The sequence below is a fragment of the Lonchura striata genome, chromosome 1, assembly GCF_050655825.1.
Source record: "Lonchura striata isolate lonStrDom1 chromosome 1, ASM5065582v1, whole genome shotgun sequence".
Taxonomy (NCBI): Eukaryota; Metazoa; Chordata; class Aves; order Passeriformes; family Estrildidae; genus Lonchura; species Lonchura striata.
Window position 1 is genome coordinate 43,633,766 of NC_140703.1, and position 21,272 is coordinate 43,655,037.

General features: G+C 38.7%; 1 protein-coding gene across 1 annotated transcript in view; it reads right to left on the reverse strand.

The window, feature by feature from the left end:
• The window catches only part of TRPC6 (transient receptor potential cation channel subfamily C member 6), a 76,379-nt gene extending 56,471 nt beyond the window's left edge, over positions 1–19,908 (reverse strand). The window contains exon 1 of the mRNA XM_021529330.4: positions 19,717–19,908. Coding sequence (XP_021385005.1) covers positions 19,717–19,859 — 143 coding nt within the window. The 5' untranslated portion in view covers positions 19,860–19,908. The remainder of the gene's footprint in view (positions 1–19,716) is intronic.
• Between the last annotated feature and the right edge of the window lie 1,364 nt (positions 19,909–21,272).

Sequence of the window (21,272 nt, forward strand, 5' to 3'; positions counted from 1 at the left end):
CTCAATGGTTCATGTGGGCTCCTTGCAACTCAGCATATTCTGTGATTCTGTGAACTTACACTGCACAAAACAGCCTACAGCTACCGTGCTGGAAGGAAACTGAAGCTATTGAGTCTGTAGGACTCCTGCAGTGTCCATCACTCTGGGATTATGAGAAACAAATTACTTCAGCACTGGACTAAACGTGAGCCAGCACAGACACAACCCACAGTACCCAGGTACTATGTGTCTCTAGCAGTGTTGACTGATGATGAGATGGGGATTCTGCAGGAGCCACATTTGACCTCTCCTGGCTGAAGAGCTCCAGTTCAGTACAAATCATGACATCTCCATCCAGAAGCAGATGCCCATCACTGCAGAATTACAACAATACACAGATTTAAATTTTGCCACTACAAATGCAAAGCTTTCATAATTAGTTTCAATAAATTTATAAGAAGTACAATCTAGAGGACTTCATGGGAGTAAAACATCCAGTAGAAACATTGGAAACAGTAAAAAAAAAAATTAAAAAAATATTTAAAAACCCCATACACTGTGAGTAACTTTTCAATTAAATACTATCATACAATAAATTCATAAATGTTGCTCTAGCCAATTTCTCCTTTTTGCTAATATGACACATTTTTATTTCAATCAAAATATTTGAGAACACATTTACACCTCTAATTTATAACTAAATATATTGCCTTCCAGTGTATTGTCAGAGAAGAGTCTTTTCAATGGTTACATTGTGGCTAAAATATGCAGCTAGATTACACTATCATTAAAGATTTATTTATTAGGATGAAGTCCAAGCTCTGCTTTGAAAAAACTTCAGAATTATATGGCTCCCTCTCAATCTGCATATGAGAGGTTATTTAGTATAAGGCTAAATGGAGACAGGCTGGGCCATGGAGAAGATGGAAATGGGGAAAGGACACTGTGATCCCGGAAGCTTCCAGGGTATGTGTCGGGTGCAGGGCTTTGGAAGTGTGCACGGACAGGTTTAATCAAAGAGCATCAGCTACTTCTTCAAGCTTTCCTTCTAGAATCATCAGGATGTGGGCTTTTAGAGCAAGGAAAACCAATATAGCAGGTGGGGGCAGAGGGGGGGGGTGTCTTAAAAGACTACTTGTCTCTTACTATCAGTGAACTCTACTTAAAATTTTCTCAGGTCAAGACTGGCTGAGTGATTGGGGGAACACATGCAGACATGCACTTAAATTTCTCTATCATTTGTTCTGTGTCTTGGAGGAAAGAAAGCTGATGTAAAGATCTCACTACTTTCTATAAAGACCTGCTGGAAGGATATAAAGGTAACTGAGCCAGACTCATCTCAGTGAAAGGAAAAGATGCAATAAGCAGAAGTTGCAACACAGGAAATTCAGATTTGGTTTAAAGAAAAAATGCTCCCCTGTGGCACAAAATGACAAAATAATTTATGGACTTCACTGCTGGAGACTGAAATTGTTCAAACTCAGCTGAACAATACCATGTGCACTATGAACTAGCTGGCCCTTCTCTGAGCAGGGGTTTAGTCAAAATGACCTTAACACCTCCTTTTCAGCCCACACTGTTCTATGATTTGGTGACTCTGTGATCAATTTAACACCATAGAAAACTGCATTCCAGCATCCACCATTATAAAGGTAGTCTCCCTTTCCACACAGAAAATGAATAAATAAGTATATTTTGGAAGCAGAGAAACATAAGAAACAGGAAGTATTTCTGAGAGGCAATGTTGCAACTGACTGAATATGGATCAGATCATCACCAGCAAGGTGTGATGTGGGGTAATAAATTATTAAAAGTAAAGAAAAGAGCTCTTGAAAAAAAATGGAAGGAACTGGATTGCTTCTTCTTGATCTAGGAGGACCTCTACTATACAAAAAATTTCCACATACAAAATGCTTCAAAGACAAAAGAAAAACTATTTTCTTGAACTAGACAAGGAGTTATATCACAAAAAACTGTAGAAGTTAAACATTTGGAAACCCGAATTCAACCCCTTATTTCCTTCCACCAAAGCAATTTCTTAGATTACAACAATATTTCCTAATTTAAATAAATTCCTATATGACATTATATCAAATGCATTATTGAGCCCTGGTACATTAATTCTTATTGTCCTTCTTATTAATATACAATTTATCTTGCAGTAGCTGCTAGTGGGCTACTTTGTCTTATTAATTTTTTTTATTACATTTTGTCTTATTATTATTTTCTTAAATTTTATGTCTAAAACTTTGTATTCTGTTCTTGAAATGGGGCTGGTATATATACCATTCATTAGTCACAAAATATCACCCCTATCTGATAAAGCTATTAAAAACTGAAATGGCAAAGAAAAGATTGCTTGTCTTTGGAATGGAAAGTTTCTGATAAGCTTAGAAAAAAATATTTTAATATTTTCTATATTCCTTTTATAACACATTTTGAATCAACTCTACAAACATGAAATTTCATTTTAAGAGACAGACTTCTAATTCTTTCTCTGAGCATCTGACTGAAATATATCTTATTTTTTACCAATAATATTTCATAAATTTCTAGTTACTGGCCATATTTAGGATGCTTAAGCTTGTTTGAAGGTGAAAGGGCTTCTAAATTTTAAGGACTCCAGCTGGTGATCTACACAAGCCTTTGACATTTCAATACCCACATGAGAATATACTACAGAGCCTTTCTATTGTGAATTATTCTGTCAAGTGCAGTGATGCCTTCAGGCTCTAAACGGGAATTGAAATGTACATTTTAGAGTAAAGAAGGCATAGATAATAATCTGCTTCACTAAACTTGCCCTAGGATATGGAAGTCACAATATCCATTTGCCCTGAGTTGGAAACCTACACCTATTGCAGAAAAACAAATCATGTTCTCTATCTGGTTCAGAAAGTCCCAAAATCAAAATTTGATCAACTCACAGTATAGAAGTCCCTAATGAAAGCTCTTAGCCTGAAAGTGTACTCTATATCTTGAGATGTAACTTTAAAATTGAGAATGTTTCAGGGTTTTTCGGGCTTGAAGGCCACCATTAACTTTCCTTGAAGTTATTACACTTGTAACTTGAAAAATGAGGCTAAATAAGTACTGAGCTGCTGACAGACTAGTACTTTTTTCAGCAGGATTAAGTTTGAAAGAACGCACATGAAAAAATTCTGCCACAGTCATACACAGGCAACTTTATCAAACCTTGAAGCTCATATTAGGAAATTAATTTGAAAGTCACAAAATCAGAGAACTTTTAAATCCAGTGTCAGATAAAAATAATCAGACATTTATTTTCACAGTAATTATAGTTGTCCATGCAGTAAGTTCCTCCTTCTGTAAGCAGTGTTACAATATGAACATCCATAATCAGAAAAATTAATCTTCATAATCTTAAAATAAATTTACTATTTGGATGGCTTTGCATGTATTAAAAAATGGCTTTTAAAAGCTATCATAAGTTAGTCTTCAAATAAAATACATCTCAGTGTTGTCCATTTATATAAACTTTGCACAAACTGCTCCCTTCCCACAGTCACTGCCATAAATAAGGGTGATCTCAAGATGGTGCAAGCAGTTTCAAATCCACTCCTCTTTTCCCAGTTATGTTGACATGCATGAATGCCCATTATTCCCATTTTATTTGTCTGTATCTCAATTGTGTTTATGACATCATCTGTGCCACGATTCCAAAGAATTGTTTTTGTAAATGATAGGAATTCCAAAGATAAACATAAAGAGGCCTGAACTGTCATTAAAGAAAGTCGATGACAGTAAACTTTTTTTGTAGATTTGCAAATTAGAAATCATCCAGTCATCCACTTAACTACTAAAAATGCAAATTTTTAAGGTTCTCAAATCCAAACACGACACCCCTGACAAGACACACACAAAAGGCAGTTTAATCAGTAAGAATGTAAGTCATCCAGGTAATTGAGAATCCATACAGCCCTTCAAGCCTGCAGAAGGAAAAGCCAGCCAGTAAATATCTGGAGAAGTGCAGGAAACAGAGAACAATTTTTATAACTAGAAATGACAGGATTAAATAAATCCAGCAATACTCAGTCAAATACAGTTCACCTTCAATAAACAAACTGCAGAGATGTGATATGGATAAACTAAGCTGAAACTTACAAGTTTCAAGGCTACTGCAGAACTATACAACAGCAGCCCTTGTTCTCCCATGCTGTCATCTGTAAGAATATCTGAAGTTCTGTCAGTAGATACTTCAACAATTTGTCTGAAGCCAAGATACACTCTATCTTTTTAAAGACTTTCTCAGATATATCTAGGTTTTAGTGTATAAGTACTGCAATTTGCTCTTCAAAATTAATTCAGTGGCTGATTTTTTTCCCCTGTAGTCAGCAGGCCTTATTCTCAATTTCTTGCTCTTCAACCAGACACAAAACATTGTGATTCTCTGCACTGACTCCACTGCAAGTTAACACCAGTGCTGACATGTTTAAATTATGTCAGGCAGCAAGAAGAAAGCATCAGTGTTAAATTAATTCTCATTCTAATACTTTACAGTCAACAAAACCTCTTAGGAGATAAAAAGTTCTACTGCTCATCCATGCCAAATCATCTGTCAATCTTCATTTATGCAAATCAATTTGTGTTTTTAACCCCTTTGTATCTGCAAAACTGACAAGTGTATTAATGCTTTATAACATGCTTTATAAAATCCACACACAGAAACAGATTAGCTCAATAAAATTATAATAGTTCCATGCCATCCTTCTATCAAATCATATAAACACTGTTAACTAATGTTAAATGCCAGAACTAAATTTTTATGCCTTTCAAAATTTCTCACTCATGTTATTAACTCGATTAAATGACTCAATAATATTCAATTAAATACTAGAAAAAATTTAATCTATTGATTCCAAATGTAATAAAATATAAAATTAATTAAAAGCATTTAGAAGCACAGAATGCCAGAATCATATTTAGGAGTGTGATACAATACGCACACTAGGAAAACTAAATGAATTGGTTTAGTATATTTCAAAGTCTTTTTTTTTAAGGTCAGTAAAATTAACATACTACATATGTGAAGCTAGAAAAAATAGTTTTGTAGAAGTAAAATAATATTAAAATATTAAAATGGGTTTTTTCCACTTCCTTTTATCTAACTAGAGTCTAAGCTCATAAAAGTAGCTTGTTGCTTTTCACTTTAGTTGCCTTAAAACCATTAAGGCTTAATCACAGGGTAAAGCGCTTTCTGAATTGGAGGGGTCTTAAGGTTGAATACACATGGGTAGGCTTAGATAATTTACATTTTCATATTACTTCCATTGCTCCCTACATACCTTTTGTGTACAGATTCATTCAGAAGCTTATGGAACTGCAATTTAAGCACAGAGAATCTCATTTGTCAAAACAAACTAATAGCTATCGAATGCCTTGTAGTCTTCTCCTTTTTAAGCTACTAACAATGTTTCTTTCATGCATTCCTGGTCATAAGTTAATGACTATTCTGCTTGAACAGAGCCCCTGTACTCAGACACAGCCTCAGGAGAAGCAGCAGCTTCTGTAACACTGCTTGCCTGCTTCCCACAGGCTACTTCAGCCACCTCTTTTATGTACCTGAGGGACAGAGACATGGTCCTGTCTTCTCCCTGCCCCTCTGCACCTTTGGGTAAGCCTACGGAAGGATACATGCATTTCCTTAGCTCAGAAGCTGCATGGCCCCTTAGGAGCCTTAATCCCATGTGATGGGGAAGGAGAAGGAACTCCTGACTGCCTTTATGCAATTCATACCCTGTAAGGTCCAGAGACCATCCAGTCACAGAACTTTCAGCAGATAAGGATGAACACAGCAATATAGTGACATTGATCATTTAATGACAGAGGGTAATTTCCTTTAATTCCATTTAATGCCACCTATTTTCAAAAAGGAGAAAAAGGGGAACCTATATAAGCATGTGCATGTTATATAAATATATCTATAAAAGGAAGGAAAACATTTACCCCATTGTACAAGATAATAGAGCACATCCTAGACACTGAATGTATCTAAATCCAACTGCAATACAGCAATCCAGGAACTGTATGGGGGTTTCAAGCACAAGGTGAAACGCTGAAAAGAATTCAAACCAAACTCACAATGTCTTGTTTTATTCATCCTCCTCTTCTAAAGGTATGAATTACTTCTGACATGAGTCAGACAAAATTTTCACCATTAGCTTTAGCACAGTTTACCTTACAGTTGTAGTTCCAGGCACTAGGGTATGGTATCAGCAAAAAAGGTCAGAGAAAAACAAAAATCATCTTGAACAGGCTACCTGGAGATTATTAGAAAAAGAATGATAAAAGTAATGTAAAATACCTTAAAAAGACAACTCTTCAGGTAGCTGCTTCCTCTGCTACTTGGTCAGAGAAATGCTGCTAAAGGTAAGTCTAAATACATCAATTTCACTTTATTTTTGTAAAGATTTATTAATTTTAGCTAGTCACATTTTTTATTGCTTGTTCTAAACCAAGACTACTGGGCATCCTTTAAGAAAAATATTCACAAAAGCCTCAGTAGAATTGTTCTTATCCTCTGTACCCCAGTGTTTACAAAAATCAAGATGTGAAGTACAAATCCTAGACAGGAGACAATGTGGCAACTAAGATTAGTCCAATATTTCCACATGCAATGCAAGTAAAGATAGAAAAGAGTGGAATAAAATGAAAAAAAAATTGTTAACTGAATGAGGGGAAACACACCTACATGGTTTAACCATAAAGTTACAGTGAATGACAAAAAAAAGTGAGTTTGTAACAGGGCAGATCAACATGCCCTCTAGTCAGTCCTGAACCAGCACTCCAACACAGGAATAAATTATGCTTTAATCAGATTAGTCAGCTTCTGAGTTGCAATCAAAAAATGAGTATTTCTTTTATCCTCAGATCTATTCAGACTGTATTTCCTTCTTGTAAATCTGACTATTGATATCAAATGTAGCTGAAATCTGAGGAAATCTGCAAATATTTAATATAACCGCCCTAAGATCTCATGAAATTCCTAAGTAGAATCTCCACATGTAGAATTCTTCATTGTGAAATACTATTCAGAGCATATACTTTTTTTTATTTCAGATGCTACTCCTTTTTATAAATATAATCTCTTTCAATATATTCTCCTTTGTGTATCTCTCATAAATCTTGACCTGTCATGGGTGAGGGCTCTGAACTGAGAAAAACTGCCAATCAAATAAAAAATATGGATTTTAACATCATGGATTCTCCATGCTGAATATATATCTCATGATTGCAAGAGAAGTAGAAGAATTTTAAGTGCATGCAATTGTGGATAAGAAGGACTGGATATGAAATGAAAGCCATGTAAACAATTGATTAGGAAAATTACAACCAACAACCTCAGGATTACTCAGAGTACAGGAAAAAAGTACTAAAGATCTTTTAAATGCCTGAATAGAAAAGAGCAATAATAGATCTATTGGAATTGGATGAGCCATTGGGGTTTAGTGGCAGAGCTGCTTCCTTCTGCAGAAAAGCAGCATGTACGTTTTCTGCTTGGCACCTGAGGAAGAAGGATCAGTACGTTGTCTCTGCTTTGTAAAAAAAACCAGAAGAGAGTATAACTAAATTAAAGAGAGTAATTAACTTAGAGATAATTGTGTTTCAAATAAGAGAGATATGCAATAATATTGCAAATACAACTGAGAAAAAAGTAATGATAAGGATTTTTCCAGCAGTTTGATATTTGACTTTTTCAAGAACTTAATATGTTTATCCGTTTGTTCTTCTATTATATTATGTATACAATAAAATGTGTCCATCACCTAATATGAATCTAGTCTGACCTCATGTTTCTACAGAATTAAAATTTCACTGAGAAACTGCATTTGTAACTCAACCAATGATGAAAGGCTGACACTAACTTTAACAACTTTGGAGAAAACACTAGATCTAAGCAAACTTTTCCTACCTAGATAAAATAAAGTTTTGTAGAACTATATGATGCTCATGTCCAGGAGACCATTTTTTTTTAACAGCTCTGTTTATGGGAAAATAATGAAACGTGCCTATTGATGCTCTTCCTGAATCTACGTTAGGAATGAGCCATTTTCATCATGTAAAAGTGATGTACTTCTAATTAAAGAATACATGCAGTATCATTAAACTTACTTTAACACACACACAATAAAAATTGCAGCAGTATAACTGCAGGATGAAGAAGTGTTCCTGCAGAAAATCTTAGCATTTCAATATGTACTTATATAAAAGGGAAAGCAATGCAAAAAAAAGTAATTAGTTTGGTTTACTTCTAATATTTGTAATTATTGTTATGCAAATTAATTACATTATAAGAATAAAGAAACAATGATGATATTTATTGTTCCCTGCTAGACACAAATAAAGAACTTGGTATCATGACCTCAGTGACACTTAGAGAAAACAGAATTGGTGGCAAGCCGCACATACAATTCCAGCAGGAAAAGATCATTTGGCTTTCTCAGATCTGAGATGTAAGGGTGATTGCAGCAGAGAGCACAAGTTACAAAAGAGCTGTGATCAGATTTGATAGATCAAAGGCATAGAATGAGACCTTTATCAGCTATCATTTTTTCATAATTGCTGACTATTTTGCAGAATATGTGACATTTGCAAAAGTTGTCACTCAGAAGAGATTAAAAGGCCCTGGCCTCCTCTGAACACCATGTTGCCTTTGATCTCACAGAACAGAAAAAATCCACGAATTAGTTAGTCACATGACAATGTCATTAGCTGTTGTTGCTCTCCAGTTCGGTAATAAAAATAAAATAGCATGGGGAGGATTTTACAATCACTTGACAAAGACAGTTATTATAGCTAAAATCAAGAAGTTTGCTTTCACAGGGGGAAGATAAAGTTTCAAAATATACAGAGAAAACCTTGATAGTTTTATCTTAAAGAAAAAAAAATAAGGAAGAGACACAAGGAGAGTTCTGCCTTGCTAATATTTTTCTGGCAAGTAGCTGCTGTGGATTGAGATTTCTGTTCTTCCTGAGTTGAAACTGGTCTTGCAACTTGGTCTTTGACACCCCACAAACCCACTGTACTGCTAAATAATTCACTATAGTGAAATATAGATATAAATAATTTTCCTAAGAGGTATTTATTCAAACTGATACATTGATTTAAACTGAAAGAATTTGGAGCACTGACCTTCGGGTGCAATAGTAAATACCAATCAAAACCAGTTCTCACACGGTCCTACTTATTATCAAATTATACCAGATTTGTAACATGCTCCAGAGAAGAACTGTAATTTAATTAAAACTTTCCTTAGTTAAATAGTGTTAAGTGATAAAGAATGATGATTCTAACATCTGGAGAATCCAGTGACTCAAAGCAGAATAACAATATACAGCGTTTTTTAGCATGAAATTGCATGGGCACTAGCAGAGTTAAGACCCATACATTAGTAGTTTGTTGGGATGGAAGGAAACTCTCTTCCTGGAGAAATAAAGTACACCAGGAGAAAGAAGAATCAAAGTAGCCTTTTTATTTATTTGGTGCTGTATACAGGTCCTGAAAAAAAAAAATTCATCAGGAATTCTTTCTTGTCTGCCTAACTTTACTTACCAGATTTTAACCAAATACATTAATATTAAGGGGAGAAGGGGAGGCTATGTTACCTGAATCCAAATTTTTATATTAGAGAGGAAGAGAAAGCATTTTTATGGCTGCTTTGTAACTGATCTGGAATGTACAGCTTTGCATCAGTTCCACAGCACAATTAGCTACATTTTCCTAGAGAAGGGAGACAGAACTGTAGTTTTGGTCACAATAGCTTTTCCTGGGCTGGTGCCTCTTGAGAGAACATCATGAGCTCAACACGGACAAGCAGATATCCCCTGAATACTGCCCAGGGAGTCAAGTCACGGATTCAGAGAGGGAAAGGGTACAGCAGAGCTGGAACTGTCCCCTCCACAGCCATCCCAGAGGATGTTAAGCAGTTAATATTGGATCAACCCATGTGTGATTCGAATCAAATGCAAACATTCTTATTTCAGCCATATATGAACACTTTTGATCAAAAAGCCAATGGAGAGTACTTCTGAGAACAGCGCTGTCAAGACTTATTTGGAAAAAAAAAGAATAAAAGTGATTCTTTTAAAACATGAAAACAGATACAAAGCCAATAACATTCCATATGAACAGCAGTTTCAGATTTACTCAGCTTTCATTTTTACGTAGGACTTGGGAAAATGGGAACAAAGCCTTCATCTATATTCTCTACTGGAAAAATGAAATTGTTCTTTTTTTGCCAGGCATAAAAGGTGACATCCCAGAAAAAGGGAAGGGGGAATAAATAAATGCAACAGACAAAAGACACACTTTCAGAGTTTTACTTACAATTTTTATTTACTTAGAAATTGGATTTTTTTCATCATGATCCTCCTGTAAGTGTTATGCTACATACTCTCTAGAGCAGCAGTAAGTGCAGCAGCAAGTGCAAAAGTGTGAGGAACAGAGAGTTATGCTCTCATGCAGCAATAATTTCTAAGATATAAAGTTAGTCTAGTTGACATATCATTTCTCTAGATGCTGCACATGAAAAGTGTAATGAAAAAAGTTTTACCATCCTTCTCTGCCACTCTGCAATGTCCCATTCCTGTGCATGAGAATATGCAGCAGCTTCATCTGTCTTTGCTGCTTTCTGGAAATTACCTTGATTTTTTACGAAGATGCTAATTGATGACTGGAGACAGGTGGGGAAAAAAAGGCAGTCTTATTTTGTACATCCATAACTTTTTCAATTCCTTTTAAACATCCCCTCCAGTTACATAGTTTTTAGCACCTTGCCTTTTTTTTTTTTTTTGTAAGGTATTTAGCAGTCATAACTTCATATTTACTGCCTCTTATATTCTCAGATCTAGTACTTTCAAGAGTATAGAAGAGTACTAGATGTTTTCTTGGTTTTTTCTGCCTTTTGTCTCAGTCATGGGCTCAGGGGTTACCAAGCTGAGCGAGAGGTGAGGTGATCCTATCAATCACTGACTCTTCAGCCAAGACAGTGACAGCTGTTAGTATTTCTGGACATATTCCACTAATCACCCATTGCCTGCACTCAGGACAAATGTTATGATTACAGAAACATGAGAACCAGCCCAAGGAGCATAACAAAAAGCTGTGCTTACCTGAACAAACAGGCAGTATAACATGGTCACACAGATGGAATGATCTTGACTGCTTGCTATCACAGGAGAGCAGTACAACCCCAGCAAGCACAGAGGCAGGATCCCAACCCTGCACCACACACAAAAAGAGACACCTCATGGCCCTTACCAGCAGCAGCCTGCTCAGTCTGGATGAGAGCTTGCACAGATGGGCACACTTCCATTTTCAGATGGCATTCAGAGCTACAACTCTTGTTCCATACTTCTTACAATAAAGAGCACTCAGCTGTGCCGTGCCACTGCTGAGGGGCTGTCTGGTTGGAAATTCATATTTAAGGCAACACTCCCCCTCTGCCAATATAATATTGATAGATTCAGAATTATTCCAGACATAGTAATTATTCAGAAATTACATCTTACTTAATAAAAGACACTTTTGTGGTTGAATCTGTCATGTAATTCTGATTCCCCAAAACTCTTCTCAGGTCTCTAAGTAGATACAGGAACTGGACCACATACCCCTGCAGAGAGCCTATTTCCCCTCCTCCTCAATGTGTACTTCCATGCCTTTTCTGGTCCCCTGGAGATATCAAGGCCTGTATGCAGTCAGAAGTCTTGTCAGACGGAATTTGAAAAAGGCACACAGAACCCCAGCAATGCTGCTACCAGCACCTTCCTCACTGAGCCATGTCCTGCACAAAGATAGTTAAGCCACAAAGGATATTTTTTCCCTCTAAGGCATTTTCAATGCTCTCACTGATAACTAGGGAAATTTCTGCTGGTTTTTAGATTTGATGTAAAATCAGTAAACTAGAAACCTCAAGTCATGAAGGATCCTCAGACAGCTTTGTAAAATGAGAGCCATTAGCCTTGCTGTCTCTGTAAATCCCTGCCTAGGTTATTTTTTTAAGTTTCTCTTTCTGTTATGTATTAAATGCTGTTTCTGTTTCTAGGACGGAAGTGGCTGTGGGGTAAGAAATCCCAGTGTATATTTTATATATCAACTTGTTAGGCAAGATCATTATTATTTTATCATACAAAGAAGTTCTGAAATTTCACTATCACATCACTTGCTGTTTACCTACAAATGTGCTCACATCAGATGTTGCTAAATGATTAAATAGCTTTCTGACTTAAACCTCTAAAATTCTTTTCTGAAGAGATGTAGGGAAAATTAACTCCTTCAGCTTCGTAGCATATTCAGCATTCATTCTACAGAACTGGAGATACTGTTATTGCTGACTTTTGTGTTAGAAGTGCTCTACAAAATGCTTCAAGTAATCTAAACTGTATCTTCAGAAACTTAAGTCTCTCTCCTAATTTTTAGTAGTTTAACTTGTTGCATAGATGTCAGTTCAAGATATTGCTATTTTTTCTCCAACATATCTGCCATGTTGTTGCAACTCCTTAGTCTTCCCTGGGCAGCAAGAGGTCGTTACTGCCTCCCAGCCTCACTGACATCCCAGGGACTTGAACAGCCCAGGTTTTCTAGAGCTTTTGATATTGTGTGGTTTAGTTTTTAAGATCCTGAGGTGAGAACATCTCCCAGTGATAGGTCATACAAAATACCCAGCGTCCTTGAAAAGTCACATCTCATGCCTACTACTTGAAAATTAAGTCATATCAGCTAAGTTTTGTAAGTGCTACTGCACTTAGACTGTATTTTTATCAAGGGTTGTTGCAGTTTTTAGCTCAGATTTCTACACTTAGAAGGGAGAAAACAAAAACAAATTTGTGTCTTGTATGGGGAGAAGTACTATTCTAAGACTCACTTGAGACACACAAGATTCACTCTAAGACTCACAAGAGCAGCAGTCTTCAAAAAATTCTCCCGAGTAATTAATAGGAAACTTGTTCTTAAAGAGAGAGGAATATACAATCTACAGAAAGGAAGAGTCATTGCTGCCTTCCCAGAGCCTGCCTTTTGCATCTTTTTTGTCAAGATAACTAGGTAATCCACTCAGCAGTGGAGCAAGGTGATCCTTTGCAGAGCCTGAATGAGCCCTGTGAGCAACCATCCTACTCTATGTGCTCCTACAGGACAGAGGAAGGCAAAGGACAAGCAGTGGACATGGCACAGGCAGATCCTGGAGCACTCAGAATTCTCCTTCAGGGCTAAGAGAAGCATGAGAGTTCTCAAAGGACAGGATTTATCTTTGAATAAGCACCACTAGCATAGCACACATGTAGATTTCAAAAACTCCTCTCCCACATATCCCCCAATAAAGCTCTATAACTTTTCAATTACCATTTCAAAAGCTTTTTCTACATAATATACTTGGATCATCATTGTTTCACTGGAATTAACTGTAAGTTAATAAATCCAGATGGAAAAAAATCCAAATAAACATAACTTCAACTCATAGACAATACAACAACCTAAGCAAATGAAGATAATAAACTAGAAATTCCTACTGCATGTTTTTTTCATCAAGATTTTTTTATAAGACTTGAAAATTGAAAGTAATTTTAAGTTATCTTATGGAAGAAAAGCATATAACTAAAGATTAACATAATGGAATTAAAACTAGTACAGAAAATCAATTACTACATTGAAAAGCAGAAAGGAAAATTAGTTTATAATATTCTATCATGAAAAACAGTTGCTTAGGAGTAATTCTCATAGAAGTTTACTATGGGCTATTACTACTTGGCAGGCCTAGGACATGTACATAGAGTAGGACTAACAAAGTTCATCAGTCTGGCCTGGCTAGCTGTTCCAAATAAGGGGGAAAATCATGACTAGAAAAGATGAAATATGTTGATGGCAGGCAAACATCTTACAGAAGGAAAATAAAACACAAATTACCCCTCAAAGATAAGGGAATATTCTCCTTTGAAAAGCTTCTAAGCAGTCAGTCATCAGTCCCGAAGTCAGCCAATGTGCACAATAGGAGAAACCCAGGCTGGGCCAGGAGGAAAATCAGCACAGCCAAGTGTTTGTCTAACACCAATGCTGACAGAAGATGACAGGAGGCAACAGACCAGCTCTGAATCCACCCCTTCAGTCTGCTGGGCACTCACCTAGCTGCTAGTTAAGCTGATGTGCACATGCATATAGGGATAGGACAAGAAGCAATGGCTTTAAACTAAATCAGGAGAGATTTGATTAGCTGTGAGGAAGAAATTCTTTACTCATACGGTACTGAGAGAACTGGAACAGGTTTCCCAGAGAGGTTGTGGATGCCATATCCCTGGAAGTGTCCAAGGCCAGGTTGGATGGAGCTCTGAGCAAGCTGATCTAATGGGTGGCATCCCTGCCCATAGCAGCGGTGTTGAGATTAGACAATCTGTAAGGTCTCCCCCGTACCAAACCCTTCTTTTATTTTGTAACACAGCACAAAGCTTTATTAAATTCTCCAGTCTGAATAGTCAGTAAAATTGTTAGTGCTGCAGCAGCACCAGGCCTTGCGGACCGTATTCTGTTTTCTACAGATCAACCACATTCCTTTGCTTTATGATATTTCTTTCTACCTGCATGAAAGGCCTCAGATGTTAAATATTTTTTAAAATATCCTGACTTCTTTGTTCTCTTCACTAAGGTAAATACTGACATCAAACCCAGTGTTTAATCAAGTTCTAAGACCAAAATGAACTCCAGTCATGCTCTTCTGAGCTGGCATCATCTAAGCTTACAAACACAATATTGATATTTTACTCATATGATTATTTTTTTTAACAAAAGGGAACTATATTGAACTCTTCAGAAAACAAGTTATCAATTTCCCACACACCTTTGAGAAAGCACCCAAAAATGACAATACTTGATATGCCATTATTTCACTTATTCAGGGTTCTTGTAGTAAACATCACATTTTATTCTTAATGCCAAAGCTTGCCTTTTGGGCTTTTTTACAATATTGACAAAAATTTATTCAAACATGTCAGACTAGGGGTTACAATAGAGCTGTGCTGACAAATGCACCATTGGTAGGAAAAAGTGTAGTTGGACAGAAATGGATATAGAAAATAAGCCCAGACCTTAGGCAGTCAACTTTACATTATATTCCATACATTTCATTTCACTAAAAATAGTATACTTGATTGTGTATGTCAGTGCTAAACAAATAATAACCTTTCTACTTCAAGCCAAAAATGTTAATCCATTCCAGAGAACACTTCCTGTCATTTAGTTACCATTAAGCTTTTTGTCCATATTTAATTATCAAAACTTATATTTAAATGCTGCTTATCAACACAAATCTTTAAACCTCCCGTTGAATAGACTCAACAGGAATGTGCAAGTGGCTACACCCACAAGTAAGTGCACAAAACTGTACCCACTTCAAGTTTAAGACCTTCTGCTAAGGCATTGCCTCGCACTGCACGACAGCCTGGGGTATGACACCAAGTTACAAAGAATTTGATGAACACAGTTTAACTGTGCTTTTGCTCTTGTTTTCAGAGCTGGAAAGTCTGACACAGCCTGATGATGCAGACCCACCACGCCAAACCACCATTATTTGGGGTACCAATACTGGCAGGACTTCTTCAAGTAGCCAGTTATTATAACCTTCAGCTTCTGTGGTGGCAAAAGCTGCTGGGAGAATGTTTGACAAACAGCATGCTGGTTATTAACATTTACATTGAAAAGTATGCCATACACAACCCACACATTTCTGAATCACTACTCCACCTTCCTCACGCAAATTTAACAAATTATTTATATGTTCATGGAAATCTTACAGTTTTATAAAATTACATCCCCCAGGGAGGTGATTTTCATTTTTTTGGTGACTAAATGAGAGTTAGGGTATAAATAAACTTGCAGATATATTGTAATGGCTCAAGAAAAATTATTATGATGTATTAGCGTAGGAAACTGGGTATTGTAGCTGACCAATAAGTTCACAGTTAAATTAGGTAGTGTACACAGCAAACACAAGAGTGCCTAACAACTAAACTCAAGAAATCCCACAAGCCTTCACCAAAAATGAACACGTGTAGGGGGAAAAGCCTACCTAATATGAAATAAATACGGATATGTATGATGTTGAAAATGAGGCATTCTCTTCTACCTACTTGCAGGATACAGAGTGAACTAAAAGCTGTGGGGCTTGATAAGAATGTTGCTGTCCTTTTACTCAAGACCTTATGGAGCTACATTTAGTCACCCAGAATATGAGAGAATCAGACATTATTTTTTTTCCAGTGCCCAGTATTAAGTAGATCCATAAAACCTATATCAGATAATTTGTGCATTTGTTCCATACACTAGGCTATAAAAATAAACTCCCGTCCATACCAACTCTTCTACCTTTTTGATCTCAACAAGACTATTGCAACATATTTTCAGAAGACAAAGCATCTCATCACAGAGGCTGACAATCTGAAACACAGCTGCCACATTGTACAGTACTCCCTGAAGAGATAATGTCTAATGAAGAGTCTGAAAAATAATTTTACAGGTCATTTCAAGCAAGACAATTGAGACTAGAGATAAAAATTACATTATGTTAATGGTAGAAGCCGTTATATTGCAGGCAGGAAAGAAATCGTTAAACATGTTGTTTAACAAAGAATAGGTTTTTAAGTATGGACTGGGTTTGGTAGTTTCGAGGACCACTTAGCTGGAAAACCACAAAAGTTGAGGAATACTCTATGTCTCAAGGCAGTTATGCACATCAGAACCCTTTTTACCCCCTGTTTTCGTCTGATAATTTGTGTATCTCATTTACTTTATAACTGACATTTTAATACACAATTATCCCTCCTCACATCCATAAGAAAACATTTATTTTTCACAATGCAAAATATTGCAAAGCATAAATAAGCAGTATAACCCGATGTCTGACTGAATTAGTGTCTTCTCACTAGTTTAGTACACTGACAATCTGTCCTTCACTAACATTTTTTCAGCAGGGAAGTTTACATACAAGTGCAATCACTTCCAAATCGTACTGTACATCAGCGCTCAGACATTAAAATGCACTTTCCATCCTGTTTTAAACCTCAAAACTGGGCTATTTGCCAATTAAATACTTGCACAGGAGGGACAAATCCCAACATATACACATTTTTCCATTCCAGGAGTCAATCTTCTGATATGTATATTGCAGTGTATTTCTTGATACATAAAAAGCAGGATGCAATGACCAGATGGAAGATCACTACTAGAAAGAAAATGTTTACTTGCATATAATTTCTAACACATCTTAGAAGTCTTAAGTACTAAAAAGTAAGACTTTGGATTAAGTAAGTCTGTGGAAATAATTTATTTACAAATTTTACAGATTGCCCAGAATTCAAAAGAAAAGCAGGATTTTTTCAGCACAAAATTCCATTTGAATTTAAAAGTAAAAGCCTTCTATCCACTGCTAAAAGACTGTGCGACCCTACTTGGCACAGCTGATGAGCTCAAGGTACCTTCTTGAAATTTTTTTGCAGTAAAGGTACCTGGGATACAATAAAGCTGTTCTCCAGAAAGAGGAGCTAAAATACAGGAAATAGATCTCTGTAGATCTAGAACTACAGCACTTAACAGCAGTTACAAAACAACACATGAAAAGCATGTTCTACAAACAATGAATGCACTAAATCAGCATCAGCACTAAATCACCACTTGAGAAAAACCATTCCTTAGCATCAAGCTACTTTTCAAGCAATAGTCACATGCCATATTATACCAGGGTTACCCTCTCAGTACTGTTTAAAAAGAGGAAAAACTCAGCTTTTTTTGGACATCAGCTGTAGTCTGCGTTACTGATGTCTATTCATCACCATAATAACATCAGGAAATACCAGTAATTTGAGGATTAAAAAAAAAAAAAAAGCAAAAGTATAAGATCATATACTACACATGGCCCAGCTTATTATTTATTAAATTCTTGGCGATATGAAGGCCTCTAGCAAAACTAATGACTTTTGACTGAAGAGGCACATCTACAAAATGTACCAGAAATGTGATATAGCTGGAAGTTAGGCAGAAAAATTCAAAAACTTGCTTGGTAATCATTGTACCCTGGAGGAGCCTATTCACTCACTGCATTCATTCCTGCCAGCCAGAGAAGTCCTGGCAGTGGCCACAGGTAGGCATTGCCTACAGATCTCTATGAAGTGATTCTTTTCCATATCCAGAGAAACCCCAAAGAACAACTTCTCCATGCCTCACGTGCATGCCAAAACCAAGCCCTTGATAATTTCCTGTGCTTAGTGCTACCCTTGTCCTACAAAGCAACTAGATTAGGATGCAGGCTTTCCTTATGGCCACTCTGAGGTGATGAGAGGCAGTCTCCACCCTGAGAGAGTGCTGGACCAACAGCTGTTAGCACAGGCACTTTTTTCACTTCATTCTTGAAGGGAAATTATCAGCACCCCACAGACTTGCAGACTTTGTTTCAAGAGATTATTTGAAACATGCAAGCTCTATCCTCTCACATCTGCACAACCACTCTGAGTGGATGGCAAAAGAACTACAGAATTGCCATATTAGTTCAAAGCTTTAGTCCACGAGTGAAAACCAATCTGAACTAAGCATCACAAGGCTTTTTGTTCTGAAAGGATTCATTAGATAGATGCATTTATGTATCTTGAGACAGGGTTTAAGTCCAATGTGCAGTAATATATGCTGTTACAGCTACATGAGCATACTGAATTAGTGATCCACAAAGACACTGAAGAATAGCAATACAGCAGTAAATTTTGAAAACTCTGGCTGTTCTTAGCTGGGTTGATAAATATTCAAACGCTGTAAGTGTTCCCAGTTTCATTGTTGTTATTCCTTTCCTATATCCAGGTAGCTGTCAAGTGGCTGGTAGGTGGCTCACAGATAAAACAGCAAATATTAGGAGAGCCTGATAACTGTAATTTACCATTTAAGCAATACAATATAATTTGGAAAAAGGAAAGTACACATCTTCTGGCAATCATCTGAGATTTTAGGATTCATCTTGCATTGCTTAATACCCATTTTCCCCCTCTGTTGGGTAGCTTCTCCTCAGAAGCATTAACAAGTGGTAATTACAGTAGTCATGCTGGCAGCACAGAACCAAAGGGACACTGCCAACACTGAACGCCAATCCACGTGGATGTTAAGTTGTGGTTCCTGGAACCTTTGTAATTTATGTTTACATAATTCAGCTTTGTTGCATATGTTCTTACACTCTGCTTTAAAGGATAAGTACCTGCCAAAACTCACATAATGAAATTACACGACACTACATGGCTTTGACAAAAATGATAGGAGGATGGGTTTTTTGCAATTATTTTACAATAATGAAAGGAGGACGGCTTTATGCACACACCTGCAATGTGCACTCTCTCGGTGGCAACCGATCACAGGGCTTAAAATGTCTGTAATTACATTAAACCCATTAGACACCATCAGTTCTATGTACACCCGACGTCTCTTCCCCTGCTCTACACAGCTGAGCCCAAGCCACCCTTCGCTTCCTTGCCAGTGGGAAGGCACCACGGCGCGCTCAGAGGAGACCTGCCAACCCGGGCACGGCGGTGCCAACGCTGCCCCTCCACCTTTCCAAGCACAGCTACCCCGCTCCTGCCCCGGAGAGGGCGAGGGGAGCTGGCAGGTCCCGGCCCCGCGCCCTGACCCCCGCCCGCCGCCGCTGTCCCGCCACCGCCTCCCCGCGCCCGCCGGAGCGACCCCGGCGCGGCCGGCGGGACTCACACGGGGTAGAAGGCGTAGGGCGGCAGGGCGCTCTCCTCGCACAGCTCCGCGTCCAGCAGCAGGTAGTCCTGGCTGTCGTTCCGCCGGGCCCCGGGCGCCGGGGAGCTGCCCTTCCGCGGGGCGTAGGGCTGCGCCTGGCTCATGCTGTCCCGCGGCCGAGGAGCGGGGCGGCGCAGCGGCTCCCTCGGGGCGCGCCGGCGGAGGCGCTGCGGCCGCGCTGGGCTGTCCCCGGCAGCGCCGCGGCCGCGCTCGCTCCGCGCCCCGGCAGCGCGGGGCTCCCGGCAGCCGGAGCCGCCGCCCGCCGCGCCGCGGGCGAGGCGCAGCTCGGAGCGGGGGCAGCAAACTTTGCGGCGCGGCTGTCAGCCGGCGCGGCTGTCCCCGGCCGGAGGGAAGGGGCGGGAGGTGGGAGGGCGGCGGGCTCCGCTCGCCTCCCCCGGGGCTTCGGGGCCCCCTGCGCGCCTCCCCCGCCTGCGCCCGCAGCGCCCCGAGCCCCCGGAGCTGCGGCCCGCGGCACCGGCCCGGCGGCGCTGCCCCGGGCAGGGGCCATGTCCCGCTGACCGCCCCGCCGGGACCGTGCCCGCCGCCCGCCGCTTCTCCCGGGACACGCGCCGCGGCGATCTCTAAGGAACGCCGCCGAACGCTCCCGTGGGAATCCGGCCGCACCGGCGGCGCGCTGGCTGCCCGCGGCTGGGGAACAGAGCTCTTGCTTGGATTTACTCTTTGGCTTGGTATGACGGCCTGCGCTGCACCTGTGTCCTCGTGTAAGTGGCCGAGGAAGAGCGTCAGTGAAAATGAATGTTAATCCAGTACACCCAGAAAATCTGCAACTTTAAGTCTCCCCCATGCAGTGGAAAATTTCCTTGGAAATTTTACTTCCTTTTCAGGCTCTTTGCCTCTTTCGTCTCTGAAACATCCTCTTACAAACGCTATTCACCTGTTTCAGAGAAGAGCCAGTTTTTAATCACCTCCAATAACTTCAGTTAAGAGAAGAGGCAAAATATCAAATATCATAGTAAAAAATACCCAAAACAAAACAGCACAATATTGTGGATTTGACAGCCTGGTCAGGGAGCTAGAAAAAGATAAGTTTTCTCATGGTGGTCTTGTGAGATTTTGGGGAGTTGTAGAGAAACTGTGATAGTTTATTATTGTAAACAACCCGCAGGAGGTGTTTTTCTACTCTTTGTTTTTCTGTTCTTTTCAAGGTTTATTTGTGAAAAAAAAATGTTTTTGTAAATTAGCCAATCAGGTAGAATGTGTCGAGCCAGTCTATAAAGTTTTTCACATTAAAGTTGCAGTTGGGCAAACCAGCCTTCTTGGAGTCCGTGCCACTTTCTTACTCAGCAGCGACACAATATTTTTGCAGCAATAACACTCAAGCAAAACTCAGTCCCCTTGTATTTCTCAGTTCTGTTTCACTAGTGGCATTTTGTTTGATGATACTTTGCAAATAAGTAATTACAAACTTTTCTAGGAAAAATGTATGGCACTGAAGAATTAATAGCTAACCTTTAGGTATCTTCCACTTCATAGTTAAACATAGTGCCTACTATTTC